The sequence below is a fragment of the Danio rerio genome, chromosome 11 (genome assembly GCF_052040795.2).
Source record: "Danio rerio strain M-AB ecotype USA chromosome 11, GRCz13ab, whole genome shotgun sequence".
Classification (NCBI taxonomy): domain Eukaryota; kingdom Metazoa; phylum Chordata; class Actinopteri; order Cypriniformes; family Danionidae; genus Danio; species Danio rerio.
In genome coordinates this window covers 45,007,501-45,022,500 of record NC_141031.1, presented here as the reverse complement: position 1 = coordinate 45,022,500, position 15,000 = coordinate 45,007,501, and the positions used below count along the sequence as shown (strand labels likewise).

General features: G+C 36.1%; 1 protein-coding gene and 1 long non-coding RNA gene across 2 annotated transcripts in view; one reads left to right on the top strand and one right to left on the bottom strand.

Moving 5' to 3' along the window:
* The window catches only part of LOC147841903 (filamin-B-like), a 43,330-nt gene that overhangs the window by 342 nt on the left and 27,988 nt on the right, over positions 1–15,000 (top strand). Inside the window, 7 exon segments of the mRNA XM_087272947.1 lie at positions 1–112; positions 791–881; positions 1,988–2,157; positions 2,265–2,382; positions 3,842–4,098; positions 6,618–7,215; positions 13,971–14,144. The exon segment at positions 1–112 is cut by the window's left edge and continues 49 nt beyond it. Coding sequence (XP_087129073.1) covers positions 1–112; positions 791–881; positions 1,988–2,157; positions 2,265–2,382; positions 3,842–4,098; positions 6,618–7,215; positions 13,971–14,144 — 1,520 coding nt within the window.
* Positions 10,798–13,009, bottom strand: LOC147841904 (uncharacterized). Its single transcript, XR_015503078.1, has 2 exons — positions 11,361–13,009; positions 10,798–11,041 (listed from the first exon to the last, which is right to left on the bottom strand). It is a non-coding gene; the product is annotated as an uncharacterized LOC147841904 (long non-coding RNA).

Genomic DNA, 15,000 nt, shown 5'->3' with positions numbered 1-15,000 from the left:
AGAAGAGGATGTGGATTTTGACATCATTCCCAATGCCAACGACACTATTACTGTTAAATATATTCCTCCTGGAGCCGGACGACTCGTTATTAAAGTCCTGTTCACTGATCAGGTCAGTCCACGTTTCAATAATTGCGAATATGGTGTTTTTATTTTAAATTATTTTGTTTGGGTCATTCAATTAACTGTCATAAATTGTCATAATAATAATAATATTAATGTTATTACAGTTTATTTTTGCTATTATTATTATTCCTATTATTATTATTTTAATGATTTTTGTTTACTGTTTATTATTTTTGTTGTTATTATTTTATCATTTTATTGTTGTTGTTACTATTTATTATTATTATTTGTTTATTATTATTATAATTATTATTATTATTATTAAATTATGAATTTTTAGCCATTCATTTTACTTGTAGTTCAAATCGAGTCGAAAAATTGCCTAATCAGTTTTTTAATTTAGTTATATATTTAGTTATTTGAATAGGGAAATTTGTTTATTTTTTTTATGTATTTGAAAGTTTTATTTTTGTCTTAATAAAATATTTAATGATGGGCATATTTAGTTTTATTATCGATTTTATTTACATTTTTTTATTAAACTGGTCATTAAATAAAAATAATCATTAATCGTTTATAACTAAATATTTGCAAGATATTCTGTTGGGTGACTTAGACCATCAAATGTTGCAATTAAAAAAATATATATAATTATTTAGTTATTAAACAGTTAACGTTAGAGTCTTTTCAAAATCATGTGTTCATTTAAAATGATCCATTTTAGGAAATTCCGGTCAGTCCATTCCGTGTTAAAGTGGATCCGTCTCACGACGCCTCTAAAGTCAAAGCAGAGGGACCAGGAATCGCACGAGCAGGTTTGTTGATCAATCATCTAATGATCTCTGTTTTATTGGTGTTTTGATATTTGACTTTGGCTGTGATTTGGTCTTTTATTTAAGTTCTGGCTGTGCTTTGATCTTTTATTGTAGCTGTGCTTCGATCTCAGATTTTTGCTCTGCTTTGAATTTTGTTTTTTGCTGTGTTTTGATCTTTGATTTTGGCTGTGCTTTGATCTTTGTCTTTTACTGTGCTTTGATCTTTGGTTTTTGCTGTGCTTTGATCTTTGATTTTGGCTGTGCTTTGATCTTAGATTTTTAGCTGTGATTTGATTTTGTCTGCTTTGATCTTTTATTTTTGCTGTGCTTTGATGTTTAATTTGGTCTGTGCTTTGACCTTTGTTTTTTTGCTGTGCTTTGAGCTTTGGTTTTTGCTTTACTTTGATCTTTAATTTTAGCTGTGCTTTGGTCTTTGATTTTGGCTGTGCTTTGATTTCAGCTGTGCTTTGATTTCAGCTGTGCTTTGATTTAGGCTGTGCTTTGATCTTTGATTTTTGGCTGTGCTTTGATTTCAGCTGTGCTTTGATCTTTTATTTTAGCTGTGCTTTGATGTTTGATTTGGTCTGTTCTTTGACCTTTGTTTTGTGCTGTGCTTTAATTAGTTTTTTTACTGTGCTTTAAGCTTTGGTTTTTGCTTTACTTTGATCTTTAATTTTAGCTGTGCTTTGGTCTTTGATTTCGGCTGTGCTTTGATTTTAGCTGTGCTTTGATCTTTGATTTTGGCTGTGCTTTGATCTTCATTGAAATTTTGGTTGTGCTTAGATATTTTATTTTGACTTTCCCTGTGCTTTGATCTTTGATTTTGGCTGTGCTTTGATTTCGGCTGTGCTTTAATCTTTGATTTTGGTTGTGCTTTGATCTTTTATTATGATTTTGGCAGTGTTTCGATCTTTAATTTTGACTGGCTGTGTTTTGATCTTCATTAAAATTTTGATTGTGCTTTGATCTTCAATTTTAACTTTGGCTGTGTTTTGAACTTTGATTTCAGCTGTCCTTTGATATTTGATCTTTGATTTTGGCTGTCTTTTGACTGTATTTTGATATTTTTTTGAGTCTTTAAATGTTTCCATTTTTTGTATCATCAGGTGTGGAGAGTGGAAAACCAACACACTTCACAGTTTACACTAAAGGAGCAGGTAAAGCTCTGCTGGATGTGCAGTTTTCTGGCCCAAATAAAGCACAACCTGTCCAAGACTTCGAGATCATTGATAACTATGACTATTCCTATACTGTCAAGTACACACCAGTCCAGCAGGTAGAGATCTGACACGTGTTTAGTAGTAGTTCAAACCAATGAAATTGGCAAATTAGACATCTTGTGGAATTTATCTTCTGGCTTGATCATTCTGGTCTTCATTTCAGGGAGAGATGGTGATAACAGTAAGCTACGGTGGAGACCCGATTGCTAAAAGCCCCTTCGCTGTCGGTGTCGCAGCTCCACTCGACCTTAGCAAGATTCAAGTGGATGGCCTGGAAAACCGTATGTGGTTTTGTTTTATTTGTCAATTTTATTCATTTAATTTTGATTTAATTCATTTAAATAATTTTATTTATTTATTTGTTTGTTTGTTTGTTTGTTTGAACCCAAGATCCAAGCATAATATATGTTTGTTTCTTGAAATAATATAATAAGTAACATCTAAAAAAAAAGCTATATTTATATTATTTACCAATTATAATAATATTACAAAAAAACTATTATAACAATATTAAAATGTTAGTTTAATTTTACCTTGTTATATATTTATTTTAGTTTCTGGTTAGTTAGCAAGCTAATTTTTCCCCCAATTCTTTTAATGCAATATCCACGTTGATTGCCAGTGAAGACATTATATTTAAGGCCCTAACATGCACCTTTCGCAATAAGGTGCAAAATGTGTTTGGCCTGATTTGTTGTTATTTTCAGACCAGCGCAACCCTAATTTTCCCATTTTGCGCCACGTTGTTTAAATAGCAAATCCATTTGAGCCACTTTGTGGACTCATGGGTGTGTCGGTCTAGAAAGAAGGTGTGTAAGGCAAAATGTTGGCGCGTTGCTATTTTAAGCATCACCATATGGGCATAAGAACAGGATGTGTGTTTGTATATAACTTTTTGACCACACTTTGTTATTATTGTTCATTTATTCATTTGCTGGAAATTACAACTGAATTTAGAAATAGTTTTGAAACAAATCTTTATGCTTAACAAACAAAGTTAAATATGTAGGCTAATGAATGTCTTCAGTTTATTTCACTAAAGTAAAGGAGTAAAGTAGAGAGTAAAAGTAAAGAGGCCGAATGGAGAAGGCTCGTTCTTTATTCTCGTGCTGCAGATGCTGTGATTAATTGTTTTCATGCTAGAGAAGCGTTCATTTTTTCTACAAAGTCTGCTATGTAAATAGAAAATGCACCATGGCGCAACGCAATCGACTCTTAAAGGGAATGAGAGATGAGACTCTGATTGGTTTAATGCATGTTATGCTCAAAACACACCCAGAAATCATTAGGAGAATAAGCACAACCCTGTTAGACCATGCGGCGAGGCATAGACCGTATTTTTCCGTCCTTAAAATAGCAATGCGGATTCAGACATGCCCTTAATGCTTAAGCTCCATGTGCTTTAGACTTTGCAAATATATCAATAAAATAAGGCCCTTAATGTTTGTTAGTTAAAATATATTTAGTTCTAAGTATAGTTTAATCCAACATTGTACTAGATGGCATTGTAAATTGTGGTGATTAAATTATTCAAATATATTTTATTTGTTTGTTTTTTTATTATTGAATGTATCATTTATGTATTATGCACTTATTTATTTATATATATACATATATATTTATTTTTTAATTATTATTATTTATACATTAATTTGTATATTAATAAATTTTTTCTTGCTATTTAATTAATTTGATTAATTTTATTTGTTAAATAATCACCATTTAATATTAATTTTCCAGGAGTACAAGTTGGTGAGGATCAAGAGTTTGCTGTTGGTACTAGAGGAGCAGGTGGGCAAGGCAAACTGGAGGTCAAGGTTACCAGTCCGTCAGGGAAATCTGTGCCCTGCTTGGTGGAGCCTGGTAAAGCAGGCAGTCTGGTCAAATACATCCCTAAAGAGGAGGGTGTTTACATGGTGGAGCTGCTCTATGATGGGCATCTGGTGCCCGGAAGCCCCTTTCCTGTGGAAGCCATGTTGCCTCCAGATCCCAGCAAGGTATAGTCAAAAGAAAGCATGATTCAGCTTTTATAAAAAAATGTATGGCTTTTTTTACATTCATATTTTTGGCTGTTTTTTTTTTTGCTCTTTTTCTTATTTTGTCTGTTGTTTTATTTTGACTGTCTTTTGATCTTTAATTTTGATATTGACTGTATTTTGATCTGCAAAATGTTTGTATAACAAAAATACAGTGTGTTTGCTACTCTGATTGAATTTAGACATAAATGTTGATTAAATTTAAAGTATTTGGGGCATGAATATTATAAGTAACTAATTAGGTTATCTTAAAATGAACAGTAACCCTTTTCAGTAAATAATTTAATTACAGTAACTAATTACTTTTAAAATTTCAAGTTACTATTTACTATGTAAACTAGTTACAAGTTACAACTAGTTACTTTCTCAATCATACAATTGATCACAGTAACTTAATTTAATTTGCAAACCATAAGCAATTTAATTACAGTAACTTTATACTTTGTAAGACGCAAGTAATTTACAGTAATTAGTTATTTATAAATCATTAGCAATATATTTACATTACTTTTGTAAGCCACAAGCATCTTGTTTACAGTAACTAGTTCTTTGTAAAACTTAAAGGTTCCATATACTGCATTGCTTTAATAAGTGAAATTGTTCTCTGGTATCTACATTATAGGTTTATGGCTATGGTAAGTAAAAAAATCTCTAGAAACAGTTTTATAAGCTCGTTTGTTACTCCATAAAATACCAATAGAATCAGAAGGTCTTGATTGACCATATATGGATCGTGTCATGAATATTAATGAGCTCCGCTCTGACGTGTTGCTCTCACACACACATACATACACTGTATGATGAACAAGGACAAATATAAGCCTAATCAGAGTGTAACGTTAACCTATTTTGCTCACGAGATGTGGTTAAAGGCAAAATTCTAATTAAACTTGACAAAAGAGAATGATAGAGATGGTATCGCATTGTATTTTTAAGCTATAATGTCAAAGAAAACCAGGATTTAATATAATCTGCTCGAACATATGAGCATGAGTGATTTGACATGATTCGGCATCACACGTTTGTTGAAACATACGCTTCAAATTTTGCAATAAACACAATTAATTAACAAAAGATGCAATTAAACATGCCTTATGCCTCTTATGAATAAATGTATAATCTGTAAATCTTGCATTTTGCTTCCTGAAGCACATGTCTTGTGCAGCCGTTGCCCGGTGATGCATAATAAGCAATCTGCGGTTGCGTTTTTAAAATAAAAGTCCCATATACTTAGTAAGTTAAATATAAGGTTTAAAATAACTAATGGAGGGAAACTATCATTGTTTTCTCACGAGAAAGTGTTGCTGCTTATCAAATACAGCCTGTGGTGTGCATATTAATGATCTCAAAGCTACACGAGTCTGGGTTCTCTTGATGACGTCATATCTGGATGAACAACCTAAAGTAATCACACATGCAAATGTGGAGTGCCTGGCCCATGATTCTTGTAACAGTTTGTCTTGTCTTCTGATTGGCCTGTTGTCCACTGGGGTTTTACACTCGTGGAATTTACATAACAAGTAAACAATTGTTTCTGAGGCTCATGGTATGCCCATTTGCATATACTGATCTCTTATTATTCTACTAGGCCTTGGTATACCCAGATTTTCATTATCGGCCACCTTTAAGTATTTTATTACAGTAACAAGTTTCTTTACGGTTACTAATACATTTTTTTATTTTTTTTTACTAATTATTAACTTTTTTTTACGTCTTTACACCTAGCACTGATTCTTTTTTGTTTATGTATGTAGATTACTCTTTGTGTTGGAGTATTTAACATGCTGTTATGCTAGAAACATTTCAAATGCAAGTCTGACAATTGTTACGAACCCCAGTTTTTTAAGGATCGTCTAGGGAAGGGGTTAGCAACATAAAAGGACACAGAAACCAGAAATACAATTCTCTATTTATTTATAGACCAGAATATAGGTGTCCTAATTAATTAAGGTGGCAACAGAAATATAAATCATTGGTTAAACAATATCCAAGTCAAAGCAATTACTTAAACAAACAAACAAAACATAAATCATAAAGAAAATATTGATAAAAAACATAGATCAAAGAAACGGCACAACACCAGCATGGCTCCTCAGCAGCGGCTGCACAAGACGCGCACAGAAGTTTCGGACCTTCATCAGGGCAAGATACGGAGAGATTCTCAGCAAGTACGGGTCATACTCTCTAAAGAGAGACAAGATCGCGAGGATCAGTCAGACGCGCTGGAAATCGAGAGCCACCCCGACACACACTCAGCTTCGGTTTATAAAGGCGACCAGCCGAATTAGCGGCAGGAGCAAGGCGGAGCCAGCCTCAAAGAAAAGAAAAAGCAATTAGTAAAACAATCTCCACCACGACACAAAATTACTTAGAATAATAATAATAATAATAATAATAAAGAAGGAAGGCTAAATAAAGAATAAACCGTGGCACAAGGAAGTATTGTATTTGTATTTAATAACATACATTTCTCTGCACAGGTCAAGGCGTTCGGTCCGGGACTGAAGGGTGGTCTTGTTTCAAGTCCTGCTGAGTTCACCATCGACACTAAAGGCGCAGGAACCGGTGGTCTCGGCCTCACCGTTGAGGGTCCGACCGAAGCCAAAATCGAGTGCTCTGATAACGGCGACGGCACTTGCTCCGTGTCGTACCTTCCCACAGAACCTGGAGAATATCTGGTCAATATCCTCTTCGAGAACGTCCACATTCCTGGATCACCTTTCCACGCCGACGTCCAGTACCCGTTTGATCCCACTAAAGTGTTAGCGTCAGGCTCAGGCCTAAAACGAGGAAAAGTTGGCGAAGTCAGTGTGTTAAATGTGGACTGCACCACAGCCGGACCGGGACTGCTGACGCTGGACGCCGAGTCTGATTCTGGAGTCAAGGCTAAGACGGAGGTTTTGGATAATAAAGACGGGACGTACACGGTCACTTATATCCCGCTGACTGCAGGCATGTACACATTACAGCTGAAATACGGAGGAAAGAGCGTTCCCAGCTTCCCTGCTAAAGTGAAAGTGGATCCGGCTGTGGATACTAGCAGAGTGAAGGTGTTCGGGCCAGGAGTCGCTGGAGAAGGTATTGATTAGGCCTGTCAGTAACCAATATATCCACTTATAGCATGACTGCAATACTTTTGAGTGTTATATAGATTCAGGCGTTAGACAATGAAACAGAAACTCCAGGTTTTAAAGCTCAATAATTCATTAGTATGGTGTAGATCCTCCTTTTTGCAGCCAATACAGCATGATTTCATCTTGGGGAATGGCAGATAATAGGCCTGCACAGCAGCCAGTGGGATTTTGAGCCATTCCTCTTGCAGAATAGTGGCCAAGTCACTACATACTCACTCCCTCCACTCAGTCCTCCAAAATACCTCAAAGTGCTCAATAATATTGAGCTCTGGTGACTGTGCAGGCCATGGGAGAAACGTGCTGTGTGTATTAATGCATTATCATCCTGATACACACCACCACCTTTAGTATACAAAGTTTGACCATTGGGTTCACATGGTCCTCTAGAATGGTTTGGTAGTCTTTGGCATTGACCCAGCGGCCATCTAGCACAAGTGCTGAGCCTGGGGAATGCCATGATATTGCAGCCCGAACCATCACTGATCCACCTAAATGCTTTATTCTGGGGATGCAAGAGTCTGGGTGGTACACTTCTTTGGGGCTAATCCACAGTGTAACTCACCTGTGATACCTGTGATGCAGGTGGAGGAAAACCTTTCCTGACTCGCTCATTTAAAACATCCCAAAGTGGCTCAATCATGTTTAAGTCTGGTGACTGTGCAGGCCATGGGAGATGTTCAACTTCACTTTCATGTTCATCAAACCACTCTGACACCAGTCTTACTGTGTGTATTAGTGCATTATCATCCTGATACATGACACCACATTCAGTATACAATGTTTGAAACATTGGGTGCACATGGTCCTCTAGAATGCTTTCTGTTGTCCTTGACAATGACCCAGCGGCCATCTAGCACAAGTATTGAGCCCAGGGAATGCCATGATATTGCAGCCCAAACCATCACTGATCCTTCACTCTGGGGATGCAACAGTCTGGGTGGTACGCTTCTTTGGGGCTTCTCCACACCGTAACTCACCTGTGATGCTGGTTAAAGAGAACGTTTTCTGACTCGCTCCTCTAAAACACCCCAAAGTGGCTCAATAATATTTTGATTTGGGTACTGTGCAGGCCACGGGAAATGTTCAACTTCACTTTCATGTTCATCAAACCTCTCTGTCACCAGTCTTGCTGTGTGTCTTAGCGCATTGTCATCCTGATACATGCCACCGCCTTTAGGATACAAAACTTATGCCCTAGTGCAGGGGTGGCCAATCCTGTTCCTGGAGAGCCACCTTCCTGCAGATTTCAGTTGCAACCCATAATCAACACACCTGCCTGTAATTATCACGTGGTGTTCAGGTCCTAATTAATTGGTTCAGGTGTGTTTGATGTGGGTAGCAACTGAAATCTGCAGAAAGGTAACTGTCCAGGAACAGGATTGGCCCCCCCTTCCCTATTGGGTGCACATGGTCGTCCAGAATGTTTTGGTAGTCCTTGGCAGTGACCCAGCGCCCATTTAGCACCAGTATTGAGTCCAGTGCAGCAACGTCCAGACTTGGCCCTGGAGGGCCGGTGTCCTGCAAAGTTTAGTTTCAACCCCAATCAGACACAGCTGGCCTAGCTAATCAAGCTCTTACTAGGCTTTCTAGAAACATTCTTGCAGGTGTGTTGAAGCAAGTTGGAACTAAAATGTGCAGGACACCGGCCCTCCAGGACCGAGTTTGGACACCCATGGCCTTGTAAATGCCATGATATTGCAACCCAAACCATCACTGATCCACCCCCATGCTTCACTGTGGGGATGCAACAGTTTGGGTGGTACGCTTCTTTGGTGCTTCTCCACACTGTAACTCACCTGTGATCCTGGTGGAGAAAAACATTTCCTGACTCGCTCCTTAAACACCCCAAAGTGCTCAATAATTTTTCGATCTTGGTACTGTGCAGGCTATGGGAGATCTTCAACTTCACTTTCATGTCCATCAAACCTCTGTCACCAGTCTTGTTGTGTGTCTTAGCGCATTATCATCCTGATACATGCCACCGCCTTTAGGATACAAAACTTATGCCCTAGTGCAGGGGTGGCCAATCCTGTTCCTGGAGAGCCACCTTCCTGCAGATTTCAGTTGCAACCCATAATCAACACACCTGCCTGTAATTATCACGTGGTGTTCAGGTCCTAATTAATTGGTTCAGGTGTGTTTGATGTGGGTAGCAACTGAAATCTGCAGAAAGGTAGCTCTCCAGGAACAGGATTGACCACACCTGCCCTAGTGGGTGCACATGGTCCTCCAGAATGTTTTGGTAGTCCTTGGCAGTGAGCCAGCGCCCATTTAGCACCAGTATTGAGTCCAGTGCAGCAACGTCCAGACTCGGCCCTGGAGGGCCGGTGTCCTGCAAAGTTTAGTTTCAACCCCAATCAGACACAGCTGGCCTAGCTAATCAAGCTCTTACTAGGCTATCTAGAAACATTCTTGCAGATGTGTTGAAGCAAGTTGGAGCTAAAATCTGCACGACACCGGCGCTCCAGGACCGAGATTGGACACCCCTTTCCTAGGGAATGCCATGAGATTGCAACCCGATCCATCACTGATCCACCTAAATGCTTCACTCTCGGGATGCAACAGTCTGGGTGGTACGCTTCTTTGGGGCTTCTCCACACTGTAACTCACCTGTGATGCAGGTGGAGGAAAACCTTTCCTGACTCACTCATCTAAAACACCCCACAGTGGCTCAATAATGTTTAAGTCTGGTGACTGTGCAGGCCATGGGAGATGTTCTACTTTCATGTCCATCAAACCTCTCTGTCTCCAGTCTTGCTGTGTGTATTGGGGCATCATCATCCTGATACACGCCACTGTGATGCACACCATAATGTTTGACCTATTGGGTGCACATGGTTCTCTAGAATGCTTCAGTTGTCCTGGGAAGTGACCCATATAGCACGAGCATTGAGCCTCGGGAATGCCAATTGAGCCTAATGGTATGCCTCTTTGGGGCTTCTCCACACTGTAACTCTTTCCGGATGTGGGAAAGACAGTGAAGGTGGACTCATCGGAGAACAATACATGTTTCACATTGTCCACAGCCAAAGATTTTCGCTGCTGTCAGTTTCTTCCTTAAATATCAAGACAAAATTGGGTTACAAATATGGAATTTTAATTGTTCCGATTAACATTTAACATCAAAAATAAAAATATCACCAACACACCATTATAAAAGATGAAAAATGCTCTGAAAATGAACCACAAGTCAACTCTTTCACAAATATGTAACATGGTCTCCGAATATGGCTAATAGTTTAGCATTTGTGGATGTGATTTCACCAGTTTTACTGACGTATTTTGGCACAGATGTTTTTAGGGAACTGTTATCAGTGGTCGACTCTGATTGGCTAGTGAGAATGTGATTGACAGTTCTCCTGCATGTACAGTGTTGTGCATAATTCTGTATACAGTACAATAATTCAATGTAGAATGGCACAAATATAATTCAATATAAAAGCACTAGGTCATGCTAGCTTCTGAAAACATGTTTGTCTTTGGATTGGCTTCATGGCTCACTGAACTTTCCTCCCATTCCTTTTGATTTCATAACCAAATCTGTTTAAAGAGATGTTTATATGGAGGCATTCATGTGTAGTCGTGCTCTAAATGACGTAATTAAGCCAAGCCACTCTTTCTTTCTTTTCAGTTAGGTTATAAAGAGTGGCGTCTCTCAGACTAGTAAGAAAAAAGCATCTAAATTAAACGTTTCATTTTATCACACTTTAACTGTTTGCTTGCGTTTACTCTTGCAAGATTTTATTTTGTAGAAATATGCTAATTATCCCCTTTATTTAAAGGGACAGTTCACCCACAAATGAAAACTCAGTCATCATTTACTCGTCCTCTACTTTTTTCAAACCTGTTTGAGTTTCTTTTTTGTGTTGAAAAGCAAGGAAGATATTCTGAGGAATGTAAGGGGAATATAGACTTCATAGACTGCAAGTGTTTGTTTTTTTTATTCCTCATTGATTTTAATGGCTGCTTTTCCTCTAACATTGTTCAAAGTATCTTCTTTTGTGTTTAACAGGAAAAAAACTAATCAGAAAAGTTTTGAACCACTTGAGTGTGAGTAAATGATGAAAATGATTAAATTATTGGGTGAACTGTCCCTTTAAGTGTTGTACCATTTTCACAGGTAAAATGCAATTTTGAACCATATTAGTATGCTTTTTCATATTTATTAGCTATGACTATCTTCACTGTGGATGCCCCAGCTTTGTCTAAAGTTCCCGTTAACTTAAATGTATTGAAATAACAACATGACATTTTAAAAACATGTCAAATAACACTAAAAATATAGAAATATGACATTTATAAATAATTTCAATGTTATTGTGTGTGCATTTTACTACTAATAACACTGAATTCTGGTCCAAACTCAATAGATAAGTGTAAACTAGTGCTTTGCTTCTTTTTTTCACTTTCCAAACTCCACACGAAAGGAAAAAAAAAACTAGCAAGAATTAATGAACGTATGTACTATTTTAGTGGCTGCGATGACCCTGTATTATAGTACACATCTTTTCAGAACAAGATTGTCGACTTGACACTGGAAAATGCTGCATTAATTGTCCCTTTAAAAAGTTGAAGTCAAAATTATTCGCCCTCATGTGAATTTTTTCCCCGAATATTTCCCAAATGATGTTTAACAGATTCAGGAATTATTTTTTACTGTATTTCCTATTATATTACTTATTTGTTTAATTTCGACTTGAATAAAAGCAGTTTTAATTTTTTTTTTAAACACGTTTTGAGGTCAATATTATTAGCCACAGGGCTTTGTTCTTGGGCCACTTCTCTTCTCCATCTACACAACATCTCTAGGACCAGTCATCCAGAAACATGGATTCTCCTACCACTGCTGTGCTGATGATACCCAGCTATACCTCTCTTTTCACCCTGATGATCTCTCGGTTCCAGCTCGCATCTCAGCCTGCCTGTCAGACATTTCACACTGGATGAGAGATCATCATCTTCAGTTTAACCTCGTGAAAATAGAAATGCTTGAAGTTTCTGCCAACCCGACTCTACATCACAACTTTTCAATCCAGATGGATGGGGCAACCATTACTGCATCCAAAATGGTGAAAAGCCTTGGAGTAACGATTGATGACCAACTAAACTTCTCTGACCAAACTTCTAGAACTGCTCGATCTTGCAGATTCGCACTCTATAACATCAGAAAGGTCCGACCCTTCTTATCTGAACATGCAGCTCAACTCCTTGTTCAAGCTCTTGTTCTCTCCAGACTGGACTATTGCAACTCTCTACTAGCGGGGCTTCCAGCTGACTCTATCAAACCTCTTCAGCTGCTTCAGAACGCAGCAGCAAGAGTGGTCTTTAATGAACCTAAAAGAGCACATGTCACTAGGCTACTCATCCGTTTGCACTGGCTGCCAGTTGCTGCTCGCATCAAATTCACAGCTCTGATGTTTGCTTACTAAGCGACTTCTGGCTTTGCTCCTACTTATCTGCTCTCACTTCTGCAGATGTATGTGCCCTCCAGAAACTTGCGTTCTGTTAATGAACGTCGCCTCGCGGTTCCATCCTAAAGAGGGAAGAAATCACTTTCCCCAACTCTCGCATTCAATCTGCCCAGTTGGTGGAATGAACTCCCTAAATGCATCAGAACAGCAGAGTCACTCACTGTCTTTCAAGAAACGACTAAAAACTCAACTATTTAGTCTCCACTTTCCTTACTAATCTGCAATTGCCTCTCTGGTTCTACCACTAACTGTATTACTACTACTACAAAAAAAAAAAAAAAAAAAAAAAATATATATATATATATATATATATATATATATATATATATATATATATATATATATATATATATATATATATATATATATATAAATATATATATATATATATATATATATATATATATATATATATATATATATATATATAATATATAAATATATATATATATATATATATATATATATATATATATATATAATATATAAATATATATATATATATATTTATATATATATATATATTATATATAAATATATATATATATATATTTATATATATATATATATATATATATATATTATATATATATATATATATATATAATATATATATATATATATATATTATATATATATATATATATATATATATATATATATATATATATAAATATATATATATATATATATATAATATATATAATAAATAAATATATATATATATATATATATATTTATTTTTTTTTTTATATAAATTATATATATATATATAATTTAATTATTTATTTAATTACTAATCTTACACTTTACACACCAGAAAACTTGCCTACAGCACTTATTCATTGCTGCTCTTATAGTTGTGTAAATTGCTTCCTTGTCCTTATTTCTTAGTCGCTTTGGATAAAAGCGTCTGCTAAATGACTAAATGTAAATTTAGCCCTTTAGGCATGACATTTTTTTCGATTGTCTACAGCAGGGGTCACCAATCTCGGTCCTGGAGGGCCGGTGTCCCTGCAGGGTTTAGCTCCAACTTGCCTCAACACACCTGCCTGGATGTTTCAAGTATACCTAGTAAGACCTTGATTAGCGTGTTCAGGTGTGTTTGATTAGGGTTGGAGCTAAAATGTGCAGGACACCGGCCCTCCAGGAACAAGTTTGGTGACCACTGGTCTACAGAATAAAACCGCTGTTATACAATGACTCGCTTTTTCTCTCTGGATTGCAGGTGTTTTTAGAGAAGCTACGACTAGCTTCACTGTGGATGCCCGGGCTTTGTCTAAAGTTGGCGGGGAACACATTAAAGCTGATGTAAAAAACCCTTCGGGCGCTACTACAGACTGCATCATCCAGGACAACAGCGACGGCACTTATAATGTTGAATATACTCCATTTGAGAACGGTACAATGCACAACATCCTACTTAATGCTCTGCTTATGGTCTGTCAATCAGATCTAATTTATTCACAATTGGCTGCTTTTTCACTACAAACGCTGGATAATGTTTGTATTCATGCACTTGGCAGGTGACGGGAATGCAAGCTATACATTTAGCCAGTTCATGCATTCTGTTGGATTAAAACCCATCATGTTATGTCTGTAGGTCTTCTTTATTGATTGATTGATTATGGCAGGTTGCAACTTGCACAGGTAGTGTGCGCTTTGTGTGTTTTGAAGAACAGTAATAAAGCTTGCCAGAATATACAGCTAATTCAGACAGATTTATGATATGACGTTTTCAATGACAGCCCAACAGTGTAACTAAACCAAGAAACTATGGGAGATAACTTTTATTTTTTATTTTTAAAGCATTAGTGAATTATCTGTTTATTTATATATTTATTTATTTTAAATGCATTGGTCAATTATTTATTTATTTTTAAAGCTTTGGTCAATTATTTATTTATGTGTATATATATATAAATATATATATAAATATATATATATATATATATATATATATATATATATATATATATATATATATATATATATATATATATATATATATATATATATATATTTACTTGTTTTAAATGCATTGATCAATTGTTTATTTATATAATTATTTTAAAGCCTTAGTCTATTATCTGTTTATTTATTTATATATGTATTTATTTGAAGTACATTTATTTATTTGTTTATTTTAAATGCATTAGTCAAATTTTTTTTATTTAAAAGTATTGGTCAATTATCTGTTTATATATTTATCTATTTTAAATGCATTTTATTTATTTATTTAAATTCATTATTTGTTT